Genomic DNA, 15159 nt, shown 5'->3' on the forward strand with positions numbered 1-15159 from the left:
CCTGACTGCAGTTTACATGTGTGATAACTGACAGTCACTGACCTGGACCCTCAGTCTTCCTAACATGCTCACGTTGGAATTTTTCTTTTTCTTTTCTTTTTTTGAGATGGAGTCTTGCTCTGTTGCCCAGACAGTCTGAGTACAGGGTGCAATCTCGGTTCACTGCAACCTCCACCTCTCAGGTTAAAGCGATTCTCCTGCCTCAACCTCCCAAGTAGCTGGGATTACAGGTGCACACCACCATGCCCAGCTAATTTTTGTATTTTTATTAGAGACAGGGTTTCACCACGTTGGCCAGGCTGGTCTTGAACTCCTGACTGCAAGTGATCTGCCTACCTCAGCCTCCCAAAGTGCTGGGATTACAGGCACGAGCCACTGTGCCCAGCCTCATGTTAGATTATTATCCCCGCTGCACAGATGAAAAAGTGAGCTGAGGGCTAGATCACTCAATGAGGTCACACAGCTAGAAACTGTCAGGGTTGGGATTTGAACTCAGATCTATGGCTCCATTATTCACCAGCTCTTATTACTCCCATCCCTACTGGAAAAACCAACTTACTTCCTGGGCTCATGGCTCGAAAGCCTCATGTGTCTCTTCTCTTTAAACTGCCATCCTCCTTAAGAGCTGAGGGCACGTGCTTCTTTCCTCTGGGGCTGGTACGGGGCTCTGCGTGGAGGGGGTGCCAGTAAGCAGTATGAACTCATCAGCTGGGATAACCAGCTCCCCTACCCTGGCCAAACTTTCTGCAGAGGAGAAGGGCCCTGGCCCTGGAAGGAGAGGGCGTTGCCCCCAACCCTGCCCCAGGCCCCAGCACTCACCCCGGAGGAAGTACTTGAAGGTCTCCTTCATCATCTCCTTGCGGATCTCAGGGTGGGTGATGGCGTTGAGCAGCTGCCGCCGGTCAGGTTGGTTAAAGATCAGATCCCCCAGGACCTTGCGATTTATGTCGCCGTTCTCCAGCAAGACCTCAGTGCCGAAGGCCTCTACGATGCGCCGGTGGGCAGGGTATCCTGGCTGCACAACTGTGGCAGGAGGAAAAAGCTGGGTCACTCCCTGGAGACTCAGGGCCAGCCAGAGGACCTCAGTGACCAGGGGCAAAATGATAGGGGAACTTGGGTGCTTCTTTCAGGTGGAGCAAAAGCAAAATGAGGGGAGAGAAAGCAGTGAAGGAAGAGCAGAGTGCACACGATCCCTTGTGCTGGTAATGGGGCAGAGCTGGGGGGTTTCTAAAAAGGGAAAAGTAAATAGAAGAGCAAAGATGGCAAACATGGGGCAGGGACAGAAGTCAGACCAGGGTTGACAGGAGCCTTCCCCTCCTCTGAGACTTATAAAAAGGGAGGTGTGGCAGAAGGCCGGAAGCACGGGGAGCTGCTGTGCATGGACCCCCAACCTGCCCCTCCAACTCACCATGCCGGGCCATGACGTCCACGTCAATCACTGCACAGCCCAGCTGCTGGAACACCTGGATCACTGAGCTCTTGCCTGAGGCAATGCCCCCTGTCAGGCCCACCAGGAACATCTTCCCAGGAAAGATAGCTGTCCGCGAGACTATGGAGCCAGGAGCCACAGAATCACTGGAGAGCAGGGCAAGCGTGGCCGATGGGGGCAGTCCACCAGAGGAGTGCCAGAAGAACCTGCCTGGGAGAGGCCAGAGGCCCTGATCAGTTTGGGCCAATAATTGGGAGAGACGAGGCAAAGGAAGTAAAAGGAGATAGCTTGGCTGGGCAGGGACATGTCCTGAGCGTGGGGTGCTCTGGAGCCATCTGGAGAGGAGAAACTCTCCAGGAAAGGTCTCCAGTATTCTTTTAAAACACTCACAAAGAAGGCAAATCCCAGCACTTTGGGAGGCCGAGGTGGGTGGATCACCTGAGGTCAGGAGTTTGAGACCAGCCTGGCCAACATGGTGAAACCCCATCTCTACAAAAAATAAAAAATTTACAAAAAAAATTAGCGGCCTGGTGCGGCAGCTCAAGCCTGTAATCCCAGCACATTGGGAGGCTGAGACGGGTGGATCACGAGGTCAGGAGATCAAGACCATCCTGGCTAACATGGTGAAACCGGTCTCTACTAAAAAACACAAAAAACTGGCCGGGCGAGGTGGCGGGCGCCTGTAGTCCCAGCTACTCGGGAGGCTGAGGCAGGAGAATGGCGTAAACCCAGGAGGCAGAGCTTGCAGTGAGCTGAGATCGGGCCACTGCACTCCAGACTGGGCAACAGAGCGAGACTCTGTCTCAAAAAAAATTATTTTTATTAATAAATTAGCTGGGCATAGTGGCAGGCACCTGTAGTCCCAGCTACTTGGGAGGCTGAGTTAGGAGAATGGTGTGAACCCAGGAGGCGGAGCTTGCAGTGAGCTGAGATTGAGCCACTGCACTCCAGCCTGGGCGACTGAGCGAGACTCCGCCTCAAAAAAACCAAAAAATACAAAAATACAAAACTTAGCTGGGTGTGGTGGCGTGCACCTAGAATTCTAGTTACTCAGAAGGCTGAGGCAAGAGGATCGCTTGAACCTCGGAGGTGGAAGTTGCAGTAAGTTGAGTTCCTGCCACTGCACTCCAGCCTGGGTGACAGAGCCAGATTTCTTCTCAAAAAAAAAAAAAAAAAAAAAAAAAGGCAAACGAACAGTATCAATTCAGCAATCAAAATGCTGAACAGGCAGGGCAAGTTCGGATGCTGTTAGGCAGCATGCTTTCTGGACAAGGCAGGAACTCGTTGGAGGCCAACTTCCTAGAGGAAGGAGACACCTGTCTCTCTCTGCGATGGACCCATGGCACTCTTCAGATACCCACAGGTCCCCTTGACCTTTACTTTCTAGTCTACGAGACTGAGGCTCAAAGGGAAGAAATGGCCTGCCTGCAGCCATCCACGGAAGTTGCAGGAGAGACCACAAAAGAGTCCAGGTGCTTGGGCCCTCTTTTGCTCCAAAGCCTCCTCCCCACAGAAGGTCCCATGGATCACTTCCCCTTCAATGCCAGCACAAGGACTGCCTGGGTGGCTGGTCTAGGTGGAGACGCACAATCCTCTTCTTCAACCAATAAGTGGCCCAGATGGGGAACTGAGCCGCAAGTAGTGGCTCGGCAGCCACTAAGACTGAGGTTTAGAAAAGTACCAGTCTTGCCAAGAAGGAATGTGAGGGAAAGGCCTGGAGGCTGGGCGATGCTGGGGGTGTGACTTTGAGCTGGCGTCGTGGTTTGTGGCTCCCTCAAACCAAGAAGCAGCAGCACAGCACAAAGGTTGGGGCACGGCTTCTTCACACCCAGCTCCTCCACTCACATGTGCTGCAACCCCAGGCAAGCCGCTTGCCTCCCTGAACCTTAGTTTTCTCATCCATAAAATGAGGTTTTATGGATCATAAGACTGCCTTGGCTGGGCGCGGTGGCTCACGCCTGTAATCCCAGCACTTCAGGAGGCCGAGGCAGGCAGATCACGAGGTCAGGAGATGGAGACCATCCTGGCTAACATGGTGAAATCCTGTCTCTACTAAAAATACAAAAAGTTAACCGGGCGTGGTGGCACGCGCCTGTAGTCCCAGCTGCCCGGGAGGCTGACACAGGAGAATCGCTCGAACCCAGGAGGTGGAGGTTGCAGTAAGCTGAGATCGTGTCATTGCACTCCAGCCTGGGCAACAGAGCAAGACTCCGTCTCAAAAAAAAAAAAAAAAAGAAAGATAGAAAAAAAACCAGGCACAGTGGCTCAAGCCTGTAATCCCAACACTTTGGGAGGCCGAGATGGGCGATCGCTTGAGCTCAGGAGTTTGAGACCAGCCTGGGTAACGTGGTGAAACCTCATCTCTACTAACCATAGAAAAATTAGCTGGGTGTGGTGGTAGGTGCCTGTAATCCCAGCTACTCGAGAGGCTGAGGCAGGAGAACTGCTTGAACCCAGGAGGCAGAGGTTGCAGTAAGCGGAGATCTCGCCCTTGCACTCAAGCCTGGGTGACAGAGCGAGACTCTGTCAAAAAAAAAAAAAAAGGCTCGGAGTGGTAGCTCAAGTCTATAATCCCAGCACTTTGGGAGGCCAACGCGGGCAGATTACCTGAGGTCAGGAGTCTGAGACCAGCCTGGCCAACATGGCGAAACCCCATCTCTACTAAAAATACAAAAATTAGCTGACTGTGGTGGCACGCACCTGAAATCCCAGCTACTTGGGAGGCTGAGGCAGGAGAATCGCTTGAACCTGGGAGGCGGAGGTTGCAGTGAGCCGACATCACTCCCCTGCGCTCCAGCCTGGGTGACAGAGACTCTATCTCAAAAAAAATAAAGACTGCCTCATAGGGTTGTTGTGCAGACTGAATGAGAAAATGCATATGCAGGCCGGGCACGGTGGCTCACGCCTGTAATCTCAGCACTTCGGGAGGCCACAGTGGGTGGATCACCTGAGGTCAGGAGTTCAAGACCAGCCTGGCCAAGATGGTGAAACCCCATCTCTACTAAAAATACAAAAATTAGCTGGGCATGGTAGCGGGCGCCTGTAATCCCAGCTACTCAAGAGCCTGAGGCACGAGAATCGCTTGAACCTGGGAGGTGGAGGGTGCAGTGAGCCGAGATCACGCCCCTGCACTCCAGCCTGGGTGACAGAGCGAGACTCTGTCTCAGAGAAAAAAAAAAGAAAAAGAAAATGCATCTGCAGTCCATGGAATGTTGCTTGATAAATGCTAAATGTTCCAAAAATGGAAGTGAGGATAGTGATACAGGGTGAAAAGTAGGAGTTACAGTTCCATTGCAAGGCATAGAAAGAAAAAAAAAAAAAGACTTTCATGAAATCATGTCCCTATTCCTCCAACCTCAGACTATCACACCGTAGACTTTTAAAAAGTCATGGTGCATTTTCTGGAGTAAATGAGGTTACCATGTTGTGGACTTTGTTCCCAGGCTGGAAGCAATTAAATCAAAGGGCAGGTCTCTCCCACCCTTCCTTCAGCCTCAAATCACTTCTCCAGGACTGTGAAATCTGTCATAGGACTTTTTTTGTTGCTGTTAAGCAGCAGACTTACTGTCCTAATTACACTTTGCTTGAGCTTACACTGAAATGAGTTTGCCTCCCGTGAGGACGCACCAAATGACAGGGGAGGCAGCTGCTTGGATGTGGCTGAGTTGGTGCTTGGCTTGGGGCAGCAGGGGACCAACCTAGAAATTGAAATCTGCCACTGCTCATTCTCACCCCGGAAAGCCAGAGGTGGAAAGAGGAAACTATCCACCACGGAGTCATCATCCAAATGGACAGACCTAGCTACATTATTCAACTATTTAACAATCATTTCTAGGCCACGCACGGTGCTCACGCCTGTAATCCCAGTGCTTTGGGAGGCTGAGGCAGGAGGATTGCTTGAGACCAGGAGTTCGAGGCCAGCCTGGGCAACATAGCAAGGCTCTCTCTATTAAAAACAATAATTTCTCCTCAATCTCTCTGAGGCTGGTGATCTCCCTCCGGGTCACAAAAAGGACAGGGTTCAGTTGTAAAAACAAACAAACAAAACAAACAAACAAAATGTCAGCCACTCAGCTGAAGTTTTCAAATAGAAAATCTAGAAAGAACTTTTTTTTTTTTTTGAGATGGAATTTCACTCTTGCTGTTGCCCACGTTGGAGTGCAATGGTGCATCTCAGCTCACTGCAACCTCTGCCTCCCGGGTACAAGCGATTCTCCTGCCTCAGACTCCCAAGTAGTTGGGATTACAGGCAGCTGCCACCATGCCCAGTTAGTTTTTCTATTTTTAGTAGAGATGGGGTTTCACCATGTTGGCCATGGCTGGTCTCGAACTCCTGACCTCAGGTGATCCACCCACCTCAGCCTCCCAAAGTACTGGGATTACAAGCGTAAACCACCACATCCAGCCTCAAGAGCCTTTTTTTTTTTTTTTTTTGAGACGGAGTCTTGCTCTGTTGCCCAGCGGCGCAATCTCAGTTCATTGTAAGCTCCGCCTCCCAGGTTCACCCCATTCTCCTGCCTCAACCTCCTGACTAACTGGGACTACAGGCACCGCCACCATGCTCGGCAATTTTTTTTTGTATTTTTAGTAGAGACAGGGTTTCACCGGGTTAGCCAGGATGGTCTTGATCTCCTGACCTTGTGATCCGCCCGCCTCGGCCTCCCAAAGTGCTGGGATTACAGGCGTGAGCCACCGTGCCCAGCCCGCAAAAGCTTTTTTAATTCGCACCCTACTATTGTCCCTAAAGTAATGACAGTCTGTTTCTCTCCACCAAAGCCCAGTCTGGAGGAATGGGAATGGGACTTCAGACTAGGCCAGGACTAGCGAACGGGCAAGGGCCAGGTTTCCACAGGGCCCTGATCTCCCGTCTCTGCAAGCAAGCGACAGTTACTAGGTCATCCAACCTTGCCAGGTTCAGCTGAAGGAGCTGGAAGACCATCCATCCCCCTGTACACAGATGCCCAGGTCCCTCCTGATACCTATTAAATCTGAATCTCTGGGGATGGAGCTGCCTGGACAGTTCTTTTTTTTCTTCTTTTCTTGAGACAAGAGTCTCTCTCTGGTCCCCAGATTGGCGGTGCAATCTGGGCTCACTGCAACCTCTGCCTCTTGGGTTCAAGAGATTGTCCTGCCTCAGCCTCCCGAGTAGCTAGGATTACAGGCATGCGCCACTATGCCTGGCTGACTTTTTTGTATTTTTAATAGAGACGAGGTTTCACCATGTTGGCCTGGCTGGCTCGAACTCCTGACCTCAGGTGATCCGTCTGCCCAGGCAGTTCTGATGTGTAACAGGGCTCAGGATAAATTCTAACTCTTCTTTTACAGCAGTGGAGACTGAGGACCAGAGAAGGGAGGGAACTTCCCACCAACAGCTATTAGCAAAGGCTGGATGGAATTCAGGGCTCCTAACCCCTAGTCTAGACCCCTGCCTTTAAAGTACTCAAGGAATGAAAAATTAATTTACCTTTAGACTAATGAGACAAAGTAAGGAAGATGAATCTGTTTGTAGGCAAATCAATTCAGAGCCAAAGATAAATAATTTCTTGATTATCATACTGTTTTCTTCCTGCAGAATGGGGGGTGAGGGGATGTGTGGACAATGGCCAGAGCACAGATGTAAATTCCAGCCTCCTGGGTTACCTATTGAGTATCTTCCCTTCTCAGTGCCTTGACCGAGCATCTGTGGAAACAGACCAACAGCTGTTTGGCCTCTGTCAGGAAGGCCAAGGGGATGAAGGAGCACACGCCCCGGGAGGCTCCGGGTCCCCAACTTCAAGGGCCTCGACAAGTAACAGCTGTTCCTGTCCAACGAGCCCCTCTGTAGCTCATTCCTTCACTAACCATCCACCGAGCTCCTCTGGGCTCTGCAGGAACGGTGCCAGGGACCTCTTGGATAACCAGAGGAAAATAAAAGTCTTGCCCCTTGGGAAAACTGGAGCGCTAGATAGTACCAGATGAAAACATCTAAGAACAGAGCGCTGACAGGTGAGCAGGAATGGTCACGTGGTGCTGGCCCTGGGCCTGCTGTATGAGTGCCTTCCCACTCACTTGGCTGCGCACAGATCTGCTGGGATCTGCCAGGGAGGAAGCTGCAGCCCACGGTCCTCCCAAAGCTCAGCAAGGAGGAAATGGAGGCTTAGGTACCCAGCGGCCTCCAAGTCCCACCTAGACCTGCCGGCAGCTCCCTTGTCAAGCCCACATGAACAAACGACCACCTTTGATCACCTGTGTTCATGACCCTCTTCCTGCTCTGGTCAAGTCATCATTCTACAGAATCCGATCTGGCTTCCCACATTCCACTGCCGCTTACACAGAGGCAGTACATTCCTCACAGCAAGTGCTAAACCTGGCTATAATCTGAATTTAATGTGAAACTTACAAAAGATACAGACACCCAGGTTCCATCTACCCCAGCCCACTGAATCTGAATCAGTTAGGCCTAGAACCACGGCTAAAATGAAAGGCTGTGGACTGGAGTGGAAAGTCCTGGGTCCTCGTCTCTGAATTCTGTCACTGCAGGAAGTCTTCTCTCCAGCCTGGCCCGGGGTGGTAAGGACTCCACACAAGAAACAGGTGAGCCCCGGGTGCCTTCCTTCCTCTGAGCCTCAGTCCCCACACTTGTGAGTGAGAGGGGCTGGACTTTCAGCACCAAGAACGGCGCGGCTCCCCGGGGAGGCTGGGAGTCACACTGGTGACTTCTTCCTCCTCTTCAGTGGTTCAGAGCTCTCCTGGGAGCGGTCAATAAATGCTCCCCTGGGGCCGGGCGCAGTGGCCTGTAATCTCAGCACTTTGGGAGGCCAGGGTGGGTGGATCACTTGAGACCAGGAGTTTGAGACCAGCCTGGCCAACATGGCGAAACCCTGTCTCTACTAAAAATACAAAAATTAGCTAGGTGTGGTGGCACACGCCTGTAATCCCAGCTATTAGGGAGGCTGAAGCAGGAGAATTGCTTGAACCCAGGAAGCGGAGGTTGCAGTGAGCCAAGATCATGCCACTCTGGACTCCAGCCTGGGCAACAGAGTGAGACTCCATCTCAAAAAAAAAAAAAAAAAGAAAGAAAAGGCCGGGTGCGGCGGCTCACGCCTGTAATCCCAGCACTTTGGGAGGCCGAGGTGGGCGATCACCTGAGGTCGGGAGTTCGAGACCAGCCTGACCAACACGGTGAAACCCCATCTCTACTAAAAATACAAAATTAGCCAGGCATGGTGGTGCATGCCTGTAATCCCAGCTATTCAGGAGGCTGAGGCAGGGGAATCGCTTGAACCCAGGAGGCGGAGGTTGCGGTCAGCTGAGATTGCGCCACTGCACTCCAGCCTGGGCAACAAGAGTGAAACTCCATCTCAAAAAAAAAAAAAAAAAAGCTCCCCTGGCAAACCAAGGGATGACATTACTGTTGGCGGCTGGGAATCTTCCTCCTCAACACCAAAAGCTGTTCACAGAGCTGGCTTGGCTGGAAGAGGAAGGACAACACCAAGCCACAGTAACAGAGAAGGAGCCAATGCCCTGTGCAGGAGAAATGGAAGCTGGATTCTGGAACCAATCCCAGGTATGGGATTCATCAGCCAAGGAGGAGCCAGAAGGAAAAGCAGGCCTCGGATCCCAGGGAAGCCACACCCTATCCTTTCTTTTCCTCATTCTCCATGTCAGTGAAAGGCAGCAGGGTGCAAAGAAAAGGGCAAGGAGTTTGGGTTAGAGCTGGTGCCTGCGCCCCAAATCTGCAGTGAAGCTCTAAGGCCTGTGAAATGACGATCAGATTCTATTGTGCTCCATAATGGTGGGCTCTTCCGCATCAGGTGTCTCCAGATTGCCTTTCAGTTTTTACTTCTTGGGCCCAGTAGCCCCGAGAAGAGTAAGTATATTCAGAGAATGGTCTGTCTTAGAATCTCCCCGGCAGTGTTTCTCTTAGGGAAAAATTAATGGGCTAAATAAAGCTCTACTGCTCTGGGAGGTCTGGCCAAGTTCTAATCCCACTAGGCCCATTCTGTTAGCCTAAGCCACCAGCACCTGTGCCCGGACCACTCCAGTAGCCTCATGACCTGGTCCCTGCCTGGCTTCTCCCCAAGGTAGCCAGGGTCATGGTTTAAAGGAGTCATCTGATCATGTCACTCCCATCTGAAACCTTCACTGCCTTCTCCCGCCTCCTCCTGGCCCTTTACAGGGGTCTCCAGGCCCTGTATGACTCCCTCATTCACTCCCTGTCCATGCCTGGTGCCTGTCACACTGATCTTCCTTCTGTCCCTGAACATGCGGGCTCTTTTTGACCCCAAAGGCTCTATGGCGGTGTTCCCTCTGCCAGACTCACCTCAGGGCTAACTCCTCTTCCGTCACCCTGTACTGACTGTGTCAACCAATCAGACACCAGGCACGGGAAGGAGTGGGGGGAGGTGGGAGAGAATGGGGGGAATGGGTAAAACAATATTAACTCACAGTACCAGTAAGTGTGGTGGTGGTAAGTGGGTAAGGGTATCAAGAGCAGTGGTGGGCTGTGCATGGTGGCTCACGCCTGCAATCACAGCACTTTGGGAGGCCAAGGTGGGAGGATCACTGGAGCCCAGAAGTTAGAGGCCAGCCTGGGCAACAAAGCAAGATCTTGTCTCTTAAAATAAAGAAAAAAATTAGCTGGGCATGATGGCATGTGTCTGTAGTCCCAGCTACTCGAGAGGCTGAGGTGGGAGAATTGCTTGAGCCCAGGAGTTGGAGGCTGCAGTAAGCCATGACTGTACCATTGCACTCCAGCCTGGGTGCAGAACAAGACCCTGACTTCAAAAAAAAAAAAAAAAAAAGAAAGAAAAAGAGTGACAGGCACATCATTGAGCCAGGACCTGAAGCAAGTCACATCCCCTGGAGCAGCCTCATCCAATCCCCCAACCCAAATGAGGCCCCTGCCATCTCTCATCACTCCATTTACTTTCCCTCCTTTAGACTCGTCATGCTTTGGACTTTTATTTCTGTTCATATGACTTTTTTTTCTCTTCTTTGAGACAGGGTCTCGCTCTGTCACCTTTTTCCTTTGCGAGAGCTCAGGAGTTATGTTGGAGGCAAATTCTGTTGCTTCTCATCTCCCATTCAACAGTCCCACTCCTGCATGTGCCGGGCCAGGACCTGGCTCCCTTGGTTTGCAGCCCCTGTCCTCCTCCCCTTGCCGCCTCTCAGGATTTCACACTGGGCCCGCCTGACCAGCCAGAGAGAACTGCTCTCCTAAGGGGGTGTATCTGTTTTGCACCAATGATCAATATAATCATTCATGAAAATGAGTCATTCCCTGCCTTGGGACCCAATTATTTCTCGAGGAACCAGTAGTTGCAAAAATAAATTGTTTGCCAGTTAACTATTAAGTGCTATTTTTATATACGGCTTCCCCACTCCTAATCTTTCATTATTGGTGAGAGGTTGTTGTTTAAACCTTCAAGTCCAAGTTCTCTTCATGGGCTAGGCCCATTAAGCCACCACCTCCTCCAGGCTGCTAGTTACCTGGAGAGAGCCACAAAGAAAGGAGCTGGCATCTGCCTCCCTCTGCCTCCTCCCTGCTCCCTTTGCCAACACCAAGGGCAGGGAGGGGACAGGTCTCTCTTCACTACTTGAGCACTCTCCAGGCACAAACCGGCACTCCAGCTTTCATGAATGGGCAGGGAGGCTGTTTGGACTGGACTACTTTGTTGCCATTTATGCAAAAAAAGGATCACAGTGACTGCACATTCTCAGAGGGTTCAGAATCAAAGGGACCTTGGTTGGGATTAGCTCTGTCCCTTAACTAGCTGTATGGCTGTAGGCAATTTATTTCCGCATTCTGAGCTTCTCTTTCCTTGAGTATAAAATAGGATTTGCGCTTGAACCTGGGAGGCAGAGGTTGCAGTGAGCTGAGATTGTGCCACTGCACTCCAGCCTGGGTGACAGAGTGAGACTCTTGTCTCAAAAAAAAAAAAAGATTTGTAATGACTACTCATGGGGTCGTGTCAGGAATAAATGAGGTGACATAGGTCACAGTCACCTCATCTTCCCCAACTCACTGTGTGACATGTCACAGCCACTGCAGTCTACTCCATTTGTAGTGTGATGGGTTACTTACGGGTGTATGTGCGCTGTTTGAACCCTGCAGGCTGGGCGGTAAGCCAAGGCCATGGTGCCCAGCCGAGAAGCAGGTGTCCCTGAGAACCCAAACATCCTAGGGCATAGCTGGGCACATAGCAAAGAAAACAGTCTCATCACACACACAGGAGGCAAAGAGCCAGAAAATTAGCTTAAAGGCAGCCCGGAGATGGGAGGCGGCACAGATGCCCAGAGCTGTCCTGCTGTCACCGAGGAGTGCCGTGCATTTAAGTCCTAATCCGCTCACCTACTCGCCACGCTGGACTCGTTCGAATCATTCTTTGGTCTCTCGGCTCCCTCCCGATTTGGGGGAATGTTTTTCTATACTATTCTGGGTTTTTCTCATAACACTGTTTCCCTAAAGAGCACCTCCCTCCTTCCACTTGTATAGGCCAAAAGCCTTGGAGTACTCCTGGCCTCTCTCATACCCTTCATCCAACCCGCAGTGCCCAGCCAGCGCTACTTCCCACCTGCACAGCCCACCCAGAAGCCCTCTGGTGCATGAGTGCCACCATCTCGCTGCTGAATCCCTACAGCAGCCTCTGAGCCACTTCCTGCTGCACCTTTGCTCCCCAATAGTCTGTTCCTAACAAAGCAGCTAGTGTGACCCTTTGAAATGCAAGTTGCATCATGTCAGGCCTCTGCTCACAGCCCTCTAACAGTTCCCATCTCCGGGGCTACAAGCCAAGTCCATGGAGAGTCCTACAGGAGCCTCAAGAAAGACGCTGCTATGTCCTCCCAGCATCTCCAACCACTCCCCTCTAGATCACTGCCCTCAGGCCTGTGTCTCAATGTCCCCACAGTCCCAGACAAGGCTCTTCCCCAGAGGACTGCCCCATTCACTCCCCTCTCTGCCCAATCTTCCCCCATCAGAGACTGTCAGGTCCTGTCCCGCTGAACCCAACCCCTGTCTGGAACTGGCTGGAATCCACTTAAAAGCTGTGGCAAGTGGCCGGGTGCAGTGGCTCACACCTGTAATCCCAGCACTTTGGGAGGCTGAGGCGGGCGGATCACCTGAGGTCAGGAGTTTGGGACCAGCCTGGCCAACATAGTGAAATCCTGTCTCTACTAAAAATACAAAAATTAGCCAGGTGTGGCATGTGCCTGTAGTCCCAGCTACTCAGGAGGCTGAGGCAGGAGAATCACTTAAACCCAGGAAGGGGAGGCTGCAGTGAGCAAAGATTGCACCACTGCACTCCAGCCTGGGCAACAGAGCAAGACTCCGTCTCAAAAAAAAAAAAGATACTTGTTGAATTAATACATAAACCATGCAGCAAAATATTCAGCTCATGGGCAAGCTGGAACTCAACAGTAACTTTTGTTTTGTTTTTTTAGACGGAGTCTCGCTCTGTTACCCAGGCTGGAAGGCAGTGGCGTGATTTCAGCTCACTGTAACCTCTACCTCCTGGGTTCAACCTCTACCTGCCTTAGCCTCCCGAGTAGCTGGGATTACAGGCACCTGCCACCATACCCGGCTAATTTGTTTTGTATTTTTTTTTTTTTTTTTTTTTTGAGACGGAGTCTCGCTCTGTAGCCCAGGCTGGAGTGCAGTGGCCGGATTTCAGCTCACTGCAAGCTCCGCCTCCCGGGTTCACGCCATTCTCCGGCCTCAGCCTCCAGAGTAGCTGGGACTACAGGCGCCCGCCACCTTGCCCGGCTAGTTTTTTGTATTTCTTTAGTAGAGACGGGGTTTCACCGTGTTCGCCAGGATGGTCTCGATCTCCTGACCTCGTGATCCGCCCGTCTCGGCCTCCCAAAGTGCTGGGATTACAGGCTTGAGCCACCGCGCCCGGCCTGTTTTGTGTTTTTAGTAGAGACGGGGTTTCACCATGTTGGCCAGGCTGGTTTTGAACTCCTGACCTCAAGTGATCCACTCGCCTCAGCCTCCCAAAGTGCTAGGATTACAGGCGTGAGCCACTGTGCCAGGCAACATCAACTATTTTAAAATAAGAATCACAAAACCTTTCCACATTACTTCCCACCTCCACATTCCTGGACTGACAATATATTGAGCTAAAAGATGAGGAAACTGTGAGAGAGAATGCCTAGGAAGCTGAGTTTCCCAGCAGGCAGGAACTAGAGTGTAAGAGCAGCACTTTCTCAAAGTGAGGAAATGAAAGTTATAAGAAGTTCTGGCCCGGCGCGGTGGCTCACACCTGTAATCCCAGCACTTTGGGAGGCCGAGGAGGATGGATCACAAGGTCAGGAGTTCAAGACCAGTCTGGCCAATATAGTGAAACCCTATCTCTACCAAAAATACAAAAATTAGCCAGGTGTGGTGGTGCGTGCCTGTAGTCCCAGCTACTCGGGAGGCTGAGGCAGGAGAATTGCTTGAACCCAGGAGGTAGAGGTTGCAGTGAGCCGAGGTTGTGCCATTGCATTCCAGCCTGTGTGACAGAGCAAGATTCCGTCTCAAAAAAAAAAGAAAAAGAAAAAGAAGCTCTATGTTTGCCCACAGTAGTGCCAGGTGGCCTACACACAGGAGAATGGGAACACCTAGGGGAAGCATGAAGATTTTCCAAGGGGCACAAAGGCAGAGTTTCAGTGTCATAAATTTCCAACTCAATTCCCACTGGCTCTCCTACCCAGCTCCTCCTTCACACTCACCCATCTCCCATGTTTCAGAGAAAGGCATAACCACCCACCCATGCTAAATCATACTGAGGTGCGTGGTCCCACACGGTGAAAATCCCCTAGGCACCAGAAAGGGCAATTCAAAAGGTCAGTATTCATGCTAAGAAAGTGACTGCCTACAGTGACTAAGGAAAAATCCTTGCATGAGTCAGGTGGTTTCTAAACCTTGGCCTTCAAGAAAGTTAAAGGAGGACCTAAAAGAACTGGGGACTGACAGATTAATAATCGGATGTGATTTTTCAGCCCACAATTCAGAAGGTGTTCAAAGAACTGAGTGATATTGCTGAAACAAAACGCCTTCAACTCCTGTGTATTTAATTTACATGAAGAAACTTTTTCAATGGTTACAGCCAAAGAAAAAAAAAGCACTCTGCTCATTCTAGTAAATATACAAATAAACATGGATAGACACGTGAGTTTAAAAAAGCTCCACCCAGCTTATTTTTTTTTTTAAGACAGAGTCTCACTCCATTGTCTAGGCTGGAATGCAGTGGTGTGATCACAGCTCAGTGAAGTTTCAACCCTCCTGGGCTCAGGTGATTCTCCCACTTCAGCCTCCCAAGTAGCTGGGACTACAGGCATGTACCAACATGCCCAGCTAATTTTTAAAAATTTTTTGTAGAGATGAGGTTTTGCTGTGTTGCCCTGGCTAGTCTCTGTCTTTATTTTTCTTTCTTTTTTTTTTTTGAGACGGAGTCTCACCCTGTCGCCCAGGCTGGAATGCAGTGGCGCGATCTCGGCTCACTGCAACCTCTGCCTCCCGGGTTCAAATGATTCTCCTGCCTCAGCCTCCCCAGTAGCTGGGATTACAGGCACACGCCACCACACCCGCCTAACTTTTGTATCTTTAGTAGAGACGGGGCTTCACCATGTTGGTCAGGCTGGTCTTGAACTCCTAAACTTGTGATCCGCCCACCTTGGCCTCCCAAAGTGCTGGGATTACAGGTGTGAGCCACCACGCCTGGCCCCTGGCTAGTCTCAAACACCTGAGCTGAAGCAATCTGCCTGCC

The 15159-nt window shown here is 51.1% G+C and overlaps 1 protein-coding gene across 22 annotated transcripts in view; it reads right to left on the reverse strand.

Moving 5' to 3' along the window:
* Positions 1 to 15159, reverse strand: part of DCAKD (dephospho-CoA kinase domain containing) — a 68991-nt gene that overhangs the window by 46097 nt on the left and 7735 nt on the right. For 12 of the 22 annotated variants that reach the window (XR_012425943.1, XR_012425942.1, XR_012425944.1 and 9 more), the window contains exons 2-3: positions 1409 to 1639; positions 820 to 1023 (exon numbers count right to left, since the gene is read on the reverse strand). Coding sequence is in view for 15 of the 22 variants with exons in the window: in XM_074019911.1 (XP_073876012.1) it covers positions 820 to 1023; positions 1409 to 1520 (316 nt within the window). In the remaining 7 variants the exon portion in view is untranslated. Of the gene's footprint in view, positions 1 to 559; positions 668 to 819; positions 1025 to 1408; positions 1640 to 15159 lie in introns of those variants that run through there. The other 10 variants (XR_012425946.1, XM_074019912.1, XM_074019913.1 and 7 more) reach the window with 4 other exon arrangements.

Source organism: Macaca fascicularis, chromosome 16, assembly GCF_037993035.2.
Source record: "Macaca fascicularis isolate 582-1 chromosome 16, T2T-MFA8v1.1".
In the NCBI taxonomy this organism is placed as follows: Eukaryota; Metazoa; Chordata; class Mammalia; order Primates; family Cercopithecidae; genus Macaca; species Macaca fascicularis.